At 49.7% G+C, this 18,122-nt stretch overlaps 2 protein-coding genes across 2 annotated transcripts in view; one reads left to right on the forward strand and one right to left on the reverse strand.

Moving 5' to 3' along the window:
• The window catches only part of MTHFSD (methenyltetrahydrofolate synthetase domain containing), a 3,751-nt gene extending 1,689 nt beyond the window's left edge, over positions 1–2,062 (forward strand). The window contains exon 3 of the mRNA XM_030458015.1: positions 1,547–2,062. Within this exon, the coding sequence (XP_030313875.1) occupies positions 1,547–2,062 (516 nt within the window). The remainder of the gene's footprint in view (positions 1–1,546) is intronic.
• An 11,856-nt stretch (positions 2,063–13,918) lies between these two features.
• On the reverse strand, positions 13,919–17,175 carry FOXF1 (forkhead box F1). Its single transcript, XM_008501354.2, is given in 3 exon segments — positions 13,919–14,383; positions 16,109–17,003; positions 17,005–17,175. Coding segments are annotated over 3 exon segments (1,227 nt in total). The 3' UTR covers positions 13,919–14,222.
• Positions 17,176–18,122: the final 947 nt, after the last annotated feature.

Below are 18,122 nucleotides of genomic sequence, written 5' to 3' on the forward strand. Positions count from 1 at the left end.
TTCAGCTGCTGAGAGGAAGAGCTCTTCCAGAAAAGCTGAGGATGGATGGGAGGGACAAGAGGATCCAGAGTTCTGAAGCAGTATCCAGGCTCTCTTCTGTTGTGCTGTCCAACCCAGCAGAGTGATAGAGGATCTGATGAGGAGCTAGGGGGTGCTGGGTGAGGTCAGATGACAAGAGGGAGGCTGTGGTGATGTCCCACAACCAGAGAATGTGCCTCAGGCTGGGCCCACACTCATGGGAGCCCTGCTCCAAGGCACTGCTCCCCAGCTGCAAACTTCAAACCAGCATCCCTCCCCATTCATTGTGTGACCCAGCCCACAGGATATCCTGTTTGGAGGGGAAAGAGCACAAAGAGGGCTGCAGAATGAAAGTGCCTGATGGTCTGATGAATTGTAGGCATGTAAGATGCTGCCAGAGCAGGAGCACAGGCCCTCAGTCAAAGCAAATATTAAGGAATAACAATGAGAATACCAATCTGAAAACAGTCTGATAAATAAATGTCAAAATGGAATAGTTCTCACTTTGGTTTTGATTTTCCTGCTGGATCTACATTGGGCTGCTTGCTTAAAGAGTGAGTAATGCTTACTTTTGTCCTGTGCTGTGTATTTAGGGAGTGATTTCAGAACCAGGCCAGCAATTTGATGCTCTGAATGGTAGTGATACAGTAAGGTTTGAGGTTCAACACGGCCAAGTGCCAGGTCCTGCACTTTGGCCACAACAACTCCATGCAGCGCTACAGGCTGGGGACAGAGTGGCTGGAGAGCAGCCACACAGAAAGGGACCTGGGAGTCTGGATTGCCAGGAAGCTGAGCATGAGCCAGAAGTGTGCCCAGGTGGCCAAGAAGGCCAATGGCATCCTGGGCTGGCTCAGACACAGTGTGGCCAGCAGGTCCAGGGAAGGGATTCTGCCCCTGTGCTCAGCCCTGGTGAGGCCACACCTTGAGTCCTGTGTCCAGTTCTGGGCCCCTCAGCTCAGGAAGGAGATTGAGGTGCTGGAGCAGGTCCAAAGGAGGCAACTGGGCTGGTGAAGGGACTTGAGCACAGACCCTATGAGGAGAGGCTGAGGGAGCTGGGGGTGTTGAGGCTGGAGAAGAGGAGGCTCAGGGGAGACCTCATCACTCTCTGCAACTCCCTGAAAGGAGGTTGGAGCTGGGGGGGGGGTTGGTCTCTTTTCCCAGGCAACTCTCAGCAAGACAAGAGGGCAGGGTCTCAAGTTGTGCCAGGGGAGGTTTAGGTTGGAGATGAGAAAGAATTTCTTTCTGGAGAGGGTGATCAGACATTGGAATGGGCTGCCCAGGGAAGTAGTGGATTCTCCGTGTCTGGAGATCTTTCCAAAGAGCCTGGATGTGGCACTGAGTGCCATGGGCTGGGAACCACGGGGGGAGTGGATCAAGGGTTGGACTTGATGAGCTCTGAGGTCCCTTCCAACCCAGCCCATTCTATGATTCTATGATTCTCATTTTATGGCACAAATGGCTCTTGACAGTCATCACCTTTTACTGTAAGGAGAGAAACCTCATTTCATCCATCTTCCTTCTTTTTTAGGTCAGCTCTGAGATGCTGAAAAAAATCCCCATCCTGAAGAATCTTCGATCCAGAGACCAGCAGACAGGCAAGGATGTTACCCTCCAAAATGAACACTCAGAGCTGGTGAATGCCAACACATCAGCAGCATTAACTGAGAAGATGATGGCTGAAAAGACAAGACCAGAGGCTGCAAGGAACTCAGCTCAAAGAGGACAACGTGGTGTTGAAAGTGATTCTTTAAGCCCCAGATTAGAGGGATCTGGCATGATTACTACTGTGTATGTGGGGAACATACCTCCCAGCCTAAGAGTGAGGGAGCTGAAATGTGCTTTAAGGGAATTCCATGCAACTCCTTTACGAGTGAATTGGCAAGGAGCACAGCACAGGGCTTTTCTCGATTACAAGGATAAAGCAACCGCAGAGAGTGCTGTATCCTCTTTGAAAGGCTTGAGCCTCGGGGGTAATACTTTGCAAGTTGAGCTGGCCAAGAATCAGAGAAACAAAGGGCAAGTGGAAATCAATAGTCAGAAATGAATATGAATAGAGGAGGGGGAGGGAGAAGGGGAGTCGGGTAATAGGCATGTTTTCATTGTTTCCCAAGGAGCCAACCTAAATTTTCAAGGATATTAGTGTATCCTCTGATTTCTGCAGGCTACACAACAAAGTGCAAAGCCAACTTTTCAAACAAACGAGGCATACATCTCCCAGCTGACCTGCCTGCCTCATTGTTGGATACCCAACGTGTATTTGTCAAGCCAGAGGGGCCATTTCTCTGGATGAGTATCCTCAGAGTCCTCACACTCTGGCTGTTTGTTTTTCTTTGCCCGGGGGTTGATTTGCTCTTGTGTGTGTACATTTGGTAGGCCTGGATCAAAAACCTGCCTCTTGGTAGCTGTGTGCAGCCACATGGAGTGAGGTGGTTATGGGCTCTAATCTCAAGGTTGGACCTTCAGATTTTTACTTGGGAGTTTAAAAGCCAGCTGCAGAAAAAAAAATCTCTTTTAAGGGTTACAATTCTGTTTACTAAAAAGTGTTTACTCCAAATGCCTGTTTGGAGTTTTCAGCATGTTTTTCATAAGAATGGTCAGGAGGAGAGATTTCCCTTTGGAAACACTTTCTCAGGCAGCAAGTTCTACTAATAACTATTATTTTCAGGTGAAAGAGATGATAGCCCCTTTTTCAGCTTTTTTGTTCATCCAGTCTTTTGGAAACCTATTTCTTATTTCAGTCTGGAAGAGAAAAGCAAAGACAAGTTTTCACCTCTGCCTTTCCCCAAAACCTTTCAGCTGCCTTTTTCACAGGTACAAATAATTATGAAATAGAAGCTCTTCCTGATTTTCTTGTCTCTTCTTAGAATTTGGTGTGATTCCCTCACCTCCCTGAAATGACAAATATCAATCATTGTAGCAGAACAGTCAAAACTTGTGGGTGATTTAGTCTGGGATGATGATGTCTGGAAAGTTACTGGGGATGGGAGCAAAGCCTGTTCCTGCTGTGCCTTTGTCACCACCAGTGTGCTCTTCCTGCACCCACAGCATCATGCAGTGCTGAGAGTTAGGCAGCAGCACTGACAGCTTTTCCTTGTGAAAGGGCTATCAAGAACTAGCTTGAACAGTCAGATTTGTTCACATGTGAGCATTCACTTACAGGGTGAAGAATGATGATGTAGCTGGTATGGCTTTTATTAGTGGGTTTGTGTTGTTTTTTTTTTTCCCTTTGGTTTCCTATTCCTGAAAAACAAGTTGAATTTTGGCTGAACCATCCTTTCTAAACAGAAGCACTTTTGCCATCGATGCTGGGCACATAGTCAAAGTAAGCATAGAAATGGATATTTTTTTAAGTAGGAGTTGGAAACTTTTTTTAGCCAGAGGATACTGTTAAGTATATTTTAAGTAGGTTATTATGCCTCAAGGGTCAGACATTTCATCCAGAATTAAATAAAAAGTTCTCATCGTTATGATGTACTCTGTACAGGGACTCAAGGAAAGCATTGCTACAACCTCTTGTAAGGTCAAAAAAGGGTTTCTGAAAAAAAAAAATAAAAATAAAAGTGCTGTGCTCTAAAATGCTCTCTTTTTCTCTACCTCAAAATGATTTTCAGGATCACTTAGCCTGAATTAAAACATCAGCACTGCAGAGTCCTCTGCATCTTGTTTCAGTGGTTGTGCACTTCAAGGGGAAGAGTCAGGGGTTATGTTCCTGGTTAAACATACTTGTTACACCATAAGCTTAGAAAGCAAAGGAAAGAAAAGCAAAAAGCAAAAAAAAAAAAAAAAAAAAGTTATTATACATCAGTGCCTCCCCTTCCAAATGATGGCAAATTAAGTAACATGATCATCTGATGTCCTTTCTGACTCCTGCAGTACTGCTGGCCTTGGTAAAGATACCCAGGTGACCTTAGCAGTTATTCTGCTAGTAAAAGCATGTTACATTTCAGATTGAACCAGCCCTTTTTTGGCAAAATTCATGAGAATTTCCTCCTCTACCTTCTTTCATTTCTTAACACCTGCAGTTTGAGTGCAGACACCTTTTACGTGCTAAGTGCTACAGAAATCTGTTCCATTTGCTTTGCTTTCAGCACTGCGAGCAGCCCGTGGCCCCTTCGGTTTGGAACCAGATCCCTGGGTGAGTTTTCTTTTTAGTTGCGATTCTGTGTTTCACCCCCAGGGTGAGCTGTGCTGGCTCCGTGTGCACCCGGGCAGATCTCAGCACTTCTCTCCCAGCCTGTCACTTTTTTCTATCGTGTTGTCAGGCCACATTTCACCCTAATACCTTGTTACCTTCCCAACAGGCAATTCATCACCCAAACTGCACTACGGAGAAGATATTACCTAGACAGAGAAGATATTACCTAGACAGAGAAGATACTACTTAGAGAAGATACTACTTAGACAGAGAAGATACTACTTAGACAGAGAAGATACTACCTAGACAGAAGTATGTAACTCTAATTAAGCTCAAAGAAAAATAATTACTATAAACTTTAGCTTGTGCACCATTCCTTAGGTGCTTAGGTTCCATTTTCAATGTGCTGGAATAATGCTGTTGATTCTCTGTTTTACAGCTAAGCTCAAAAAACTTTGCCATTTATTACATAATAATTTTTCATCCAGGTTTTCTCATCTTAAGGTCATTAAAGAATGTTTCTAATGCATAGTAGCAGCTGCTCCAGAGGTTGGCAACCTGTTTCAAACTCAAATGAATCAGTAGCAACTGAAGTGCAGCTATAAATTAATTTCTGTCATCTCTGCTTGAAGAGCAACAAGAAAATTAGAGCAGACAGCTAGAGAGGGCTGCCCAGGGTTCAGAAACTCTGCATAAGTTCAGTGCTTAAGGGATGACATGAAAACAAAATGGTTGGACTTGATCTTAAAGGTCTTTTCCAAACCATCCTGTGATCCTATAGAACTGGAGTCCTCAGAAATCACCTCGGGGTTGCTGTAGGATACCCACAGGGAAAACAAGAACTCAAGTGTTTGTATGCTGAAAAAAACAACCCAGCATGACTTAGAGCAAAGCTGTTGCAGAAAGTTACCTGTGAGGAGCAGGGTACAACTCATGCTGTTTGTAACACGTTGTGTACCAACAGGACTCCCAAGTCAGTGCCATTTCCATCCTGGACAGCAAGGGAATAAGTGACAAGGACAGGACCCTTGCTGCTCCTTGGGAAATTGCTCTACAGCTAAAAGACACTTCAATGCAAGATGCTAAATTGCTATTTAATTAAGCAGTGCAAGAGTGCCCAGGGCACATGCCTACATGGCCTTCTGGTGTCTCTAGCTGTATGATGTGGATTTTTTTTCTTCTGGGCTTGTGAAGTTCTTACTTGAGAAAACAACAGATTCTGAAGAAAAAGTGAATGGGGCACTCGGCATCTCTTAGATCTATTGTTTCAGGCTCTCTGCATGCTCAGGAAGACATCAGTTATACATGAGTCACTTCTGACTTTTGTCTAAATACACAAAATTCTGAAGTGCAATAAATACATTTTAGTGAACCCTGAGCCTCCCATCTTATAATGAAACTCGAGGAACTGAAGCCTGGCTTATGTTTTACTTTGGCCCAGACCAAGGCTATGCAAGACCCTTCACAAAGTCTAGACCCTGAAGAATTTACAGCCTGAATTCAAAGGCTTTAAAGATGAGAACCTTTGCTCAGGTAATAATTCTTCATTTTATACCTGGTTTAGTTGTGGCCTTGCAAACATCTCTGTAGATGTAGTTTGTGCCCCACCTCAGGTGGATCCCATCTCTGACTGAAGCACCACTTGGGGTCTTCTGTGCCTCAGCCCAGGTCTCTGGTGGCATTGCCATGGCCACCCATGCCTGGAGCAATGGGGAGAAGGTATCTTGAAGCACTTAACCTCAAGTCTGTTGGGATGAGGGGATATCTTGTTAAGACTCTCATGATGAAATCATCTCCAGTGACAAAGAAGTGCTGCAGAAAAGCCTGAAACGCTGGTGATAGATGGGTTGTCTGCTTTTAATAGGGAATGAAGTGATCCCTAAGACAGGCTTGACTTCAGTTCACTTGCAGCAGCAGAGGAGCCTGCGTTGGGCTGCTGTGTGATGAGAAGAAAAGTTCAGCAGTACAATGGGAAATACTTTACTGAGCCAACTTTGTTCAGAGCTAATTAAAAATGAGGTCTTTCTATTCTCTGCACAGCCCGATGTCCTCGCTTGTCATGTGGTTCAGCTCATTCTTTCCAGCTCTTTTCATGGCACAAACAAGTTGGGATGTTGGTACTGCACGTCTCCCTTTTTTTTTTTTGGTTTTTTTGAGGGTTCAGTGGGGAAAGATGCTGAACAACAAACCCAGAGGCTGGTCAGGATGAGCAAACCCAGCTCCAAGCTCCGGGCAGCTGGGAGGGTTTGGGATCCAGCAGCGACCACCCTAGGTGTTACATCATGGATGTGAACATCCCAAAGTGCTTCTGCTCTTCTTCCTTTCCTCACTTGTGGGAGAAACGTGGAGAGAAAGTCTTGGGTGAATGGAGCCTTTACCAGATCCACGAGTCTGGAGAATATGGTTGCTGAGGAAGGGATTTTTCTTTTGTTGAATATTGGTCAGAGCGTGGTGTGTGGCAGAGAGCAGTGAGGCAAGAGTGGGATCTGCAAACAATAAAAGTGAGGTGGCTAAGTGCCACTCAGCACCCAAAACTATACAATCGTTAGGGTTTTCCTTCAGACAGCCATGTCCATGCCTTCCCTGGAACGGGGACAAGGCCACACAGCTTCAATCCACCAAAGACAACTGCAAGTAAACAAGTCAGAGAAGCCTCCCCAGCACCCCGAGTGACAAGAGTCAAGGGATGGTTTGTTTCCACAGGGAGAAAAAGGAAAAAAAAAAATTAAAAATAGCTCACCATCAGGGTAGGAAGAGAGTAAAGCCCTGTCCTGGGTCCCACAGCCAGGTCCCCATGATCCCCTCCCAGACAACACTGTTTAAGGACAGAGGTTTTAGCCCATTGTGTTTAGAGACCCATAAAACATCTCAGAAAAGGAATGGTTAAATACTGTCTTTGAGTCGTGTCATTTTTAAAAATTATTATTATTATTATTTCATCATCTTCTACTGCTCCAAAGCAAGAAACAAATGGGGTTTAGGGCAATGTTTCCATTGAAAAATCTTGTACTGGGAACATGTTTTTTTTTTCTCTCTCTCTCCACAACTCCAGCAAGGGGTGAGGAGAGGGAGGAAAAACATGTGCTGGGGTTTCTCTCATTCTGGTTCCTCAGAAGGAACAGCCCCATGCAGCAGTTCTGGCTCTGGAGGAAACATCTGTGATTGTGGCCATGTTACTCTGGCAAACACAGCCCTCCGTGAGGCAGGTTGTTGTGTACAAATGCTTTTATTTCCTCATTGCCATCTATTAAAGATTATCTCCCTACAAGAAAAATGCCCCATTTCCCATGTTTTCATGTGTAATGTCCCTGATGTCTGCTATAAACATCATGAAACGTTACCCTGCCCCTCCACTGACATAGGTAGAAAAGTCACTGCTTTTCATCTTTCAAAGGACTGCAGAAATGTTTAGGGTCCTGTATCCTGCCATTGTTTTGGGCTGGGCATCCCACTGAAGTCACTGGGAGAAATGAGTTCAGGATATGGACCTATCTAGTCAATCTTTACTGTGGCCCCAGGAACATCCACATTTTTACAGATGGGAAAATGAGAAAGGCAGAGATGGCTCCTGATAGACGAGATGCAACTGCTTGTTGCCACCACTTTGGAAAATAACTGGAGAGAACAGACTAGAAACTCATCAAAAGCTCTCAGAAAAAAAAAAAAAACCTCAAAAAATACAAAAACAACAAAGCAAACCCCATAACTTGGAAACCTTTGGATTTTTCTACCTGTTATCCCAAACAGGCATCTTTGTTGCTTCCCAACAGCATCACAGTCACTCTGCTTCCATGTTCCATCTCGTGGGTCCTCCTGAGACCTTCCAGACCCAGCACCCCCCCACCACCACCTCTCTCCAGTCCAGGGACAAATTCCAGTTTTTGCACACCTGAGAGGCAAGATAGAAACTGAGATCCTTTTCCCAAAATGTGTCTCCTCCAGAGACACAGGAGGTCCAGCAGGTCACGTCTGTGTTGTGATCCACCCATCCCATGCAGCAACACATGAAGCTAAACCAGGGTCATTTTGCTTTCTTCAAGGAATAAGGCAAACAGGAGGGGAGAAAAAAAAACAAAAGTGGGGCAGGGAAAGAAGGGAAACATTGATGACATGCTGCAAACCCCTCTACTGTACTGTACTACATTACTGTATCCATTGCTGCCACTCCTTGGTATTTTTGAGTGAATAATTGCTTGGACAAGAGTAATACTTACATTTTTCCAGAGGGATATCATGTTCTCAGAGTGTTTCCAGGCACCTGCACTGCTCAGCCTCTGCAGCCTGATGTTTCCATCCCTCTGAAGGAGGTGAGTGCTGGGGGAGCTGCAGCTTTTCTTTACCCCCACAGAGGAACACAATTGCTGGAGCAAGTTCTGCTCCAAGTAAACTCTTCATACTCTTAAGTCCCTGCAAAACTTTCCAGGCCCTGTCACCTTGCTTTCCCAGGTGTGTTTGCTTATTTTTTCAGCAATTAGCCTGAAGCTGAGCTGAGCCACAGAAGTGCATTTTTTGTACCATTCTGGGTCTTTCAACTCCCACTGCTTTAAATAAAGAAGTGTCTGTGCTCAAACTCATGGGTTTACACTGCTTAAGAACTACTGAAGTGGCACTGCCATCTGTCCCTGCATCTCTTCCCAGTATTTAGCAGAGATGGTTTGATCTCTAGGGCTGGCATTTGCTCTCTGATGCCTGTACCAGTGGTCTGAAGGCTCCTTGGGATCTCTGAGGACCTGGAAGAATTATCCGAGGAGATTTGCACTTACTACACAGCAAGCCACCTCAGTGATTTTTTTTCCTCAAGGATTTGCAAATGTTTAGCTCATTTAAAGGCTGGGTTTTTAAACATCCAGCAGCAGTTTTATGGATCAGAGCAGCCTGTGACGATGGGAATTCCTCTCAAGGAGCTTTTTATAAGCCTGTGCAGATAGACAGTTCCTCAACACAAGCTCAGTAGCAATCAGGTTTATTCCTCCTATTGTTTTTCCTTCATTCTATTCTGATTTTAGCTGCTTACTGGGCAAGATGAACACTGTCAATGAAAGCTCCTTAAAAACCCAACTGAGCTGCATGCTTTTCCTCACTTTTTGAGCCAATCTGGTAATTGTTTCTATGGATAACACCAGCTTCCCATTGCAGAGCTGCTTCCAGCACCTTCTCCTCATCAGGGAGTCTCCTTTAGCCAGGCACATGCTCACCTGTGCCAGGGATTTTGTCCCTGAGGATGGCTCCTGGCAGCAAAGATTCCCTTGGGAGGGATGTGCAAATGTGAAGCCCATGGGGAATCCCAGCACTGATTTTCCTGCAGAGTTTGAGGCTTCTAAATATGCATGGAAAGGGAACAAATGGTCAGGTGTGGTCATCATAAAGCACTTAGCAATCAAAATCCCCTTTTCTAAAGTGACCAGAACTGTGTCTCTAATCCCTCGGGGTACACAGATCCCAAGCTTCTTGGTTTTGAGGGAGAAAGCAGGCACACAAGTATTCTGATGGATTTGAGCCTTTACCTGCTAATAAATTGGTACCAAACTCACAACCAGGCCTTCCAAACACCTGTTTAAGATTCAAGGTGTCACTTCCTACCAGTTAGGTGCCCAGGGTACCCACTTTTCTACCAGCCTGGGTACCCAACCCCATCTGAGAGCATCCCAGGCTGTGTCTGTATTCATGGGCTGCTTTATGCTACCCCATGGCTGGCATTCCCATCTGTCCCACCTGAGTGTGGAGCAGGCCTGATCCAGAAACATCCCATAAAAGAGTGGGGAATATCTGCTGCACACATCTCAGCACGTTCCATCACCCAATATCACCCTACGGAATCTGAAGATGCAACCAAGGAAAACTCCCCTCAGGAGCTCAGGATATCAGAGGAGAAAAAGAAAAGAACTTAAAGAATTTTTATTTATTTTTTTTTAATTTAAAACCCGAACCCTTAACACCAAAACCTTGGAGAAAAGGGCAAAAATCTCCAGAACCTCCTTGGGTTTGAGGTCAGTTTTGGGGACCGGGCGGTCGTACCGGTCCGATGGCAGCAGAGGGCGCCGTCGCCAAGGGAACGGCGTCACCCCCCACCCCTCCCCGACCACCCCCATCCCGGGGCTCCCCACCCCTATTCCCCCTCTCTAATCCAAGGATGCCTCCAAATCCCCCCCTTCCTTCCCCAAGAAGCCCTTCGACAGCATTGCTGCCCTCCTCCAGCAGCACCGGGCTCCTCCCATCGTCCCCCCCTCCATGTGTGTGTCCTCCCCAGTGTCCCCTCCCCGGGATCCCAGCACCTCCTTTTCTCACCCCTTCCAAAATCTCGTGCTCGCTCAAACTGTGTCCCTTTCCCCACCCTTCCATATGGGACTCTGTGCCCCTTACCCCATCAGCACCCTTGGGGACACAGGCAGGTGACAGGAGGAGCTCCAGTTGAGTGGTGGGCCTGGAAGGGTGGCAGGAAGCCCCCAGGGAGGAGCATCTCATCACCCAAACCATTCCTATAGCCCTGGGTGCAGCACCCATGTCCCCAGAACCAGGGGTAGGCATCCAACCCAGCTGGATGCCCCCAAAACCCTTTTTCTTCTCTCATCATGCTCCAGAATTTCATCCTGGGAGAAAACTCATGGGTTGGCACAGAGTGTCTGCAATGAGAAACTCTGTTCTGGAGCAGAAACATCAACTAAAAAAAAAAGAAAAACCAAAGAAAAGCGTGGTGGTGTGTCACCTCCAGCTGGGGATGGGGGTGATGAGGAGTGGGGAGCTGATCCCTGACGCTGAACTGAGCAACAGGAGCTGCCCCCCAGCTAGGGGCTCTTCCGTGAGCAAATACCACATTTCTGAGCAAGCCCATGGCTCATCTCCTCTTACACCAGCATTTCTGAGCAAGGTTATTTCTCCTCTCCTCCTACCAGCGTCCGACTGATCCCCCCAAACATCTGAGAGGAGCTCGTACAAAGGGGCTGCTTGTGATAGCAGCTTGTTCACCATCCCTTGGGACAAACTGTGCAGGGAAAAAAAACCCCAAGTTTGCCTTGTTCAGAAGCAGGGCTAGGGGCAGGAGCTTGGTGGGGTTTCATCCTCTCCTCCCTGATGGAGGTGTCTGAGATGGAGAGCTGTCTGTTTAGACTGTGCTCACTGGCTTGAGGAATACGTGGCCTCCACGGTATGTGGTGGTTCTGTTTTTCCAGGTTTGGAAACCAACGGGAGGGAAAAAAAAAAAATAAAATTAACCAAGACAACTTTTGTTGAGGACCAGATATCGACCCTGCCCTTCCTTCAATCCAGACCCGAAGCTTGCAAGGTGCCTTGGTGGAGGCATTGGTACCACAGGCAAAGAGTGAACCCAAAATGAAGCTGCAAATGAGCCTTAGGAGTGACAGCGAGGTTTTAAGGAAAGAAAAAACACTCGGCAGAGGCTGAACTCCTTACCCTGGACTTTTATCTCGGCCACACCTAGAGCAGATATGTGCTGTAGGAGCAGAACTTCCATCCTCAGCTTGCAGGTGATGGGAACACAGCGGGTCCCTCCACCAGAGGCAGGCAGTGGGGTGGATGATGGAGGGAAGGATCCATCCAGAAAGGCATAAAAGCAGGGAAACCCCCCAGAAAACACTGCAGGTCGATTACCACTACCTTTAAGAAACCTAGACTCAAAATAATATTTTTAAAAACACAAATAAAACCCCCAAACCCCACCCAAACAACAAAACCTAACCAAGAGCACAAACCCCACTCCCTCAAAAAGGCTTCCACCAGATAAAGCCTTTTACACCTGCTTCAATTAAAAGGTTAATTAGAAAGTTGGGCTTTTTTTTTTTTTTTTTTTTTGCTTTTTTACCAGCTAACTTTGCTTTTAATCAAGCTGATTACACACAGCTGGGAGAATCAGCGTGCAGCAACCCAACTTCCCGAGGTAAAGACCGAAATATCCAGCTAATAATCCGATTATTTCGGGCGCATCTATTTTTATGTATATTCAGAGGAGGAGTGTTGAGACAGACATATTGGCCCACGGATTAAAGGAAAATTTCCTGGATACGGGAGTATCCTTAATTAGACCAAATAAACCCAGACTGAGCCAGGAAAAGGCCTATTTTGCAGCAGAGCCGGGTTTGGGGCTCTTGTCCTGGTGTCTCCTTGCTGCGGATTTACAGCACAAGGAGGTGATGGTGCAGGATCTGTTTGGTTTTTACTATTTTATTCTATTTTCAGGCGGGGATAAAATAAAAATAATTAAAAAAAAAAAAAAAAAAAAAAAGTGGCAAGATTTAGTGCGTTCATCTGCGCGGCTCCAACCAGCGGTGGTTCCGCGCAACCCGGCGAATGATCCGCGGGGATGCGATGAAAAATGTTCGTGTCCCGAGGAAGAGGAGGAGAAGGAGGGAGGGAAAAGGAGCAGCAGGCGCATCCCTACAGCCGAACATCTCATCCGCAAGAGGAGCTATCAAATACCGCCTTTCGCTTTCGCCTTGAGGGGGGAAAAATTGAAATAATAATGATAATTAAAAGATAAAAATGTAAATCGCCTCCTTTTCTCCTCCTTTCATTATCCTCATTTTTAATTTTTCCGCCCAAGGGGAGCCGGGCCACAGGACCCCTCGGGAGCCGCAGAAAAAGCCCAAAAATCCCTTTCTAGTCTGCACCAAAATGAGGAATCATTGCAACAAGCGCAGGGAGCTTTGCAGCGGCCCGGCAGGGAGTTCCGCGGCTCCTCCGCGCACTGCGGAGCGCTCCGCGGAGCCACGGACTCCTCAGATATAATTTTACGCGTGTTACACCGCATGCTCGTTTATTTGCTGCTCATACAATCGTGAAGCCCATGTACAAATAACATACATGTTTTATTTCAGTTCGATTTCTTTTGCCTTTTTTTTTTTTTAGGGACAAAACGTACACAAAAAGGTCAGGACGAAAAAAAAAAAAAACAAAACCCCACCCCACATAATTACAATTTTATACAGTGCAGAAAGAATTAAAATAGGTGTCACCGAACTGTACAAAGTCAGGGGGGAAAAAAAAATAGAGAGGGGAGGGGAATAATCCTTCATTATATATAGATTTCTATAAAAACATATGGAGGATTGTCTTTACAGAGAGGCCAAGATCGGTTTAAAATTTACAAAGGTTAACTAAAAAAAAAAAAAAAAAATCTATATGGCAAATATTGCCAACAGAGATTCACCGATTTAATACTGATCAACTGAGACTGCTCGTGTCTCCATTATTAGCAACAACAACAAGAAGAAAGTAGAATAAATAACAGAATGAGCATGGCTGTCTCTTTTCAAAGTGCCTTTTTCTCTCTGCATAGGGTCTGATCCTGCGGTCTTTACGCAGGCAAAAAAAAACCCCAAAAAACCAAAACCGCAATAGTTAATGGCTTAAAAAAAAAAAAAAAATCCCCAATTTTTTGCCCACTGGAAAAAAAAATTAAAATGTCAGAAGAAGGGCCTCGAAGTGAGACGGGATAGAGAGGGTTGGGGGATCCCCGCGGTGTCCCCGCTCATCCCTACGGTGCAGCGCGGAGGGGCTGAGGGCTGCATCAGCTTTGGGGTCGGGGTCCTCCCCAGCCCCCTCCACAACCTGCTGCATATCTACGCCTCCTAACCGCGCTGGAAGCATCTCTCAAAGCCAATTATAAAACTGAAATAGTAATTTTTGGTTTGTTCTTAAAGCATCATCAAACCTCTTTTTTTTTTTTCGGTTTTTTTTTTTAACTCTTAGCCCAGCCTCGCAGTCGAGGTTTTGTTTTTTGTTTTTTTTTCCGAGGGGTTGGGGGGCTGGAGGGGAGGTTAGGGCGCTGCTTTTCTTCTCAACCCAACCCCTCTAGAAGAAGCAGAAGAAGGCAGAGACCGTGGGTGATGAAGGACCCATGGTGGCGGTCGGGTCCAGCCGATGCTCAGCTGCGGAGTGGGCTCATCCCCAGGGACCGCGCTCCTGGGGTCCCCTCTCGCTCCTCGGGGGCTCCTGGTTATACCTCCTGAATAAAGACATCCTCCCCCCCTTCTTTTCCACAGAAAGGGTCCTGGAGGAGGGGGGGGTGGTCGGGTCAGGCCTTGTCGTCCCCAGGAGGTGTTTTTTCCGCCCCGTATCACATCACGCACGGTTTGATGTCCTGGTATGTCACTTGTTGGTGGTAATAGGAGCCGCTGCCCGCTGAATGCATGGAGGAAGAGGCCATGGCGTTGAAAGAGAAGACGAATTCCTTTCTGTCGCACATGCTCGGAGACTGGGAGTGATACCGCGGGATGCCTGCGGGACGTGGGGAGAGAGGGAAAAATCGTCAGCCCTCGGAATTATATTTAGGAGAGGAGGTTGAGCTCAGGGGAGGAGGAGAAGAGGGGAAAAGCGCTGTCTAGGGTAAAACCAAACCAAATCAACCCCCAAACCCAAGGGTCTCGGCGTGAAATTGAGTGTATTTTTGTACAGACACAAATACACTGGGCTCCGCGGGTGCGGACAGGTGCGGTAGGGAAAACTCCCGCCGCAGCGGGACAGCGCGGCCCAAGGAGGCTTCGAGGAGACGGGATTGGCTTTGGTTTTTAGTTTTTACCCCATTTTGTCCCTCATGAAGGTGCCAGCTGCTTTTCCCATCGCCTCCGCGGAACATTCGCGGGGTGCGGAGAGGAGGAAAAAAAACATTCGTCCAATGAGGCCGGCGGCAGACAGCGGGCAGGGAGGCCGAGGGCGAAAGGCCGGCGAAGCGGAGCTGTTCTTGCCGTTTCTGCCGCCACTTCGGGACAGAAAAAAGCCTCAAAATTTTGGGGTACCCTGGGGAGGAGCGCCCAGCCAGGGACCGCGCTCCCCGCCGCTCCGGAGCCCTTCATTTGGGTGTAAATCCGGAGCATTTCGGTTAAGGCCGCGGGTGGCTCCTCGGGGCGGATTTTTGCTCCGTTTTCCGTTTGCTCCCACAACCGGAGCTGGGACAGAACCGGGAGCAGTTAGAAGGACCGAACTCGGTCCATTTCGGTGCTTTGTCCCCGGTTCGGCCGCTCCTTATCAGCCTGACTCATATTTTGGGGGTTTTGATTTTGTTTTGTTGGGGATTTTTTTTACCCCGTCTCGCTTCGTGTTTTTCACCCCCTGACGCTTCATTTCACACCCCTTTCTCCCAGGCACTTCCCGCGCCCCCGAATCCCTGGAATGATGTTGAGAGCCCCCCAGAACCTTCCCCTTCCCTCGGTCAACGCCCCAAAGGTCTCCTCGCTTCCCCGACAGTCCCTCCCCATCCCCTCGAGGTGAATTTGGGCCGCAGGACGAAGCCCAGCGCCGGCCTCATCCCTCTCGAGGCCTCCTAAAACACCATCTTCCCCTTTTCCTCCTCCCCATCCCAGGAGCTGGGACAAACCCACCCCCGGCAGCTCCATCCCGGGGCCGGGGGCGAGGCCGGGCCGGGGCTGGGGGGCTGCGGGGGTTTCGGGCCATCGACTTCCGCATGGGCGGAGAGTGGAGGGAGGCGATGGGCCTGGAAAAAACACAACCCTGAGATGAGCTGGTGGCGGGGGACGGTGGGGAAACCTTTCTCCTTTTTTCTTTTTTTTTTTTTTTTTTTTTTTTCTTTTTTTAATTTTATCTTTTTCCCCCCCTGGAGACACCTCCGGGTGTCGATGGAAGTGGAAGGGCCCCTCGGGCCCACCCGCGATTTCGCCTTCCCGGTTGAGCTCACCGGTTCCAGGCCCGCTAAAGGAGCCTCCCGGGGGAGCAGAACTTTGGCCCTGTGGTTCCCAGCCCCGCAGGGGTGGTCAGGGTGTCCCCCCCTCAGGGTTCGTCCCGACAGCTTGTCCCTGGAAAGGGAGGTGAGGAGCAGGGGACACGCACCCACTACAAATCTCTCCCTGGGCTGTGGGAGATGCGTTAAATTTCTCCACAAAGCAGGGAGATACTGAGAGGAGCATCCACCCCAGGGACAGCCCCCCCGGGCCCCCCAGCCCTTCGGCGGTGGTCTCGGGTGTTTCTCACGCGTGTCACGCCTCTTACCTTGCAGCTCGGCGGTGTTGTGGCTGTTCTGGTGTAGGTAGGACTGGTCGAGGGAATGCGTGGAAAGGCTGGAAGAGAGCGGGTTGGCGGTGGGGTTGCAGGGCGAGAGGGGCTGCTGTTTGATGTAGGATGCTCCGGTATTTAAGGCTGCCGAAGCCGAGGGAGCCCAAGCCGAGGCCGAGCTGGAATAAACCGAGTGGGGCTCCATCACCCCGCCGCCGGCGAGCAGCGGGGAGGCGGGCACGGAGCTTTCGTGGTGCGGGTAATCCCCCGCCGAGGAGCCGGTACAGCTGCCCATGTAGGAGTGCCCCCCATTAGCGGGCAGGTGGGGCACGGAGTGTCCGGCCAGGCCCATCCCCTCCACGTTGCTGGATAAATGCCCGTTCATCATCCCCAAGCCCCCTTCGAGGGAGAGGCTGTTGGGGGGGCAGGAGAGCCCACCGGCCGAGCCCTGGAAGCCGTAGCTCTCGGGGAGGTGGTTGAAGCTGAGCCCGTTCATCATGCTGTACATGGGCTTCAGGGCTTGGCATTTCCTCCTGAACCCTCGGGGGCGGCGGCGAAACGAGCCCTCCTCGAACATGAACTCGCTGGCTGGGTCGATGGTCCAGTAGTGACCTTTGCCTGGGCGTCCCAATCCTTTGGGCAGCTTGATAAAACATTCGTTGAGGGAGAGATTGTGGCGCACCGAGTTTTTCCAGCCCTGGTAGGAACCTCGGAAAAAAGGGAAACGGCTTTGCAAGAATTGGTAGATCTCGCTGAGGGTCAGACGTTTGGAAGGCGAGCTCTGGATGGCCATGACGATGAGGGCGATGTAGGAATAAGGCGGTTTCTCCGGCCGCCGGATCCCTGCGTTGGTTTTCTTCGTTTTGGGACCTCCGTTGCCCGGACCCCCCCCCGCTGGCCGCAGCGCTGCCGCTCGTCCCGCCGGGGGCGGCCGAGGAGGAGGAGGCGTCCATGGCCGAGTTCTGCGGCTGCTTCTCGGCCACGGAGGACATGGGGCCGTAGCTGCTCTGCACCGGAGGAGGAGGGGGCTGAGAGGACAGAGCCTGCTGCGCTTCTGCAGTCATCTACGGCCAGGTCCGCGGCAGCCAGCCCCGGCCCTCCTCCGCCACCCTCCCCTACGCGCCCCCCCAAAAGGCCACGCTGCTGGGGGCTCGCCGCCACTCACACCCCCACCTTCCCCCCCACACACACCACACACACACACACACACCCAACCTCCTCCCGGCCTCCCGGAGGGGTTTCTTTCCACCGAGAGACTTCACCCCTCCTTGGATAAACAAATGGAAGCGACAACACCCCCACGCTCCCCCCCTCCCCCCCGCCCCCCTTTTCTCTCCTCCTCCCACTTTATCCCTAAATCCGAGCCCGGCTGTAGAAGGCAGAAAAGAGAGGGGGGGCTGCAGGAAGGCGGGATGGGGGGGAAAGCGATCTGAGCTCCGCTGCTTCTGCGAAAAGAAGCCGGCGGCTGCCGCCTCTGCCTGTCCCGTTGCCCCTCAGAGGGCCGGGGCTCCCGGGGCCGCTGCCGCCGTCCGTGTCCCCCCTCCCCTTTCCGAGCCGCCGGCTTTAGCTGGGCTGGTTCTGCTGGGAGCTGCTTCCCATGGCGGTGGCTGTCGAGTCTGGCCCCGGCCCCGCCGCTCGCCTTGTACTTTATCTCTTGCAGCCGCGTCTGCCGCTCCTTGACAGACGTAAGAGCCGAGAAGGAGATCCCCGCCCCGACCCGTTCCCCCACGCCCTCCCGGGCGGCCCCCTCCGCCGTCCTGTCCCGGCCCCCCTCCGCTCCCCGCTCCCAGCTGCTGGGCAGTTTTTAAAGAGCCCTTTCCACGCCGCCCTGCGCGACACGGGGGCTGCGCCACGCATCCCTGGCCGACGTGGTGGGGGAGTGCATGTATTTGGGGGGGGAGGGGGTGTGACACGCGTGACCGCGACGCTGCGTGTCTAGGAGGGGGGTGGGGTTGTCCTGCTTTCCCCCCCCTACCCACAGTTAGCTGAAAATCACGGGGAAGGGTGGAAA

The sequence above is a fragment of the Calypte anna genome, chromosome 11, assembly GCF_003957555.1.
Source record: "Calypte anna isolate BGI_N300 chromosome 11, bCalAnn1_v1.p, whole genome shotgun sequence".
In the NCBI taxonomy this organism is placed as follows: domain Eukaryota; kingdom Metazoa; phylum Chordata; class Aves; order Apodiformes; family Trochilidae; genus Calypte; species Calypte anna.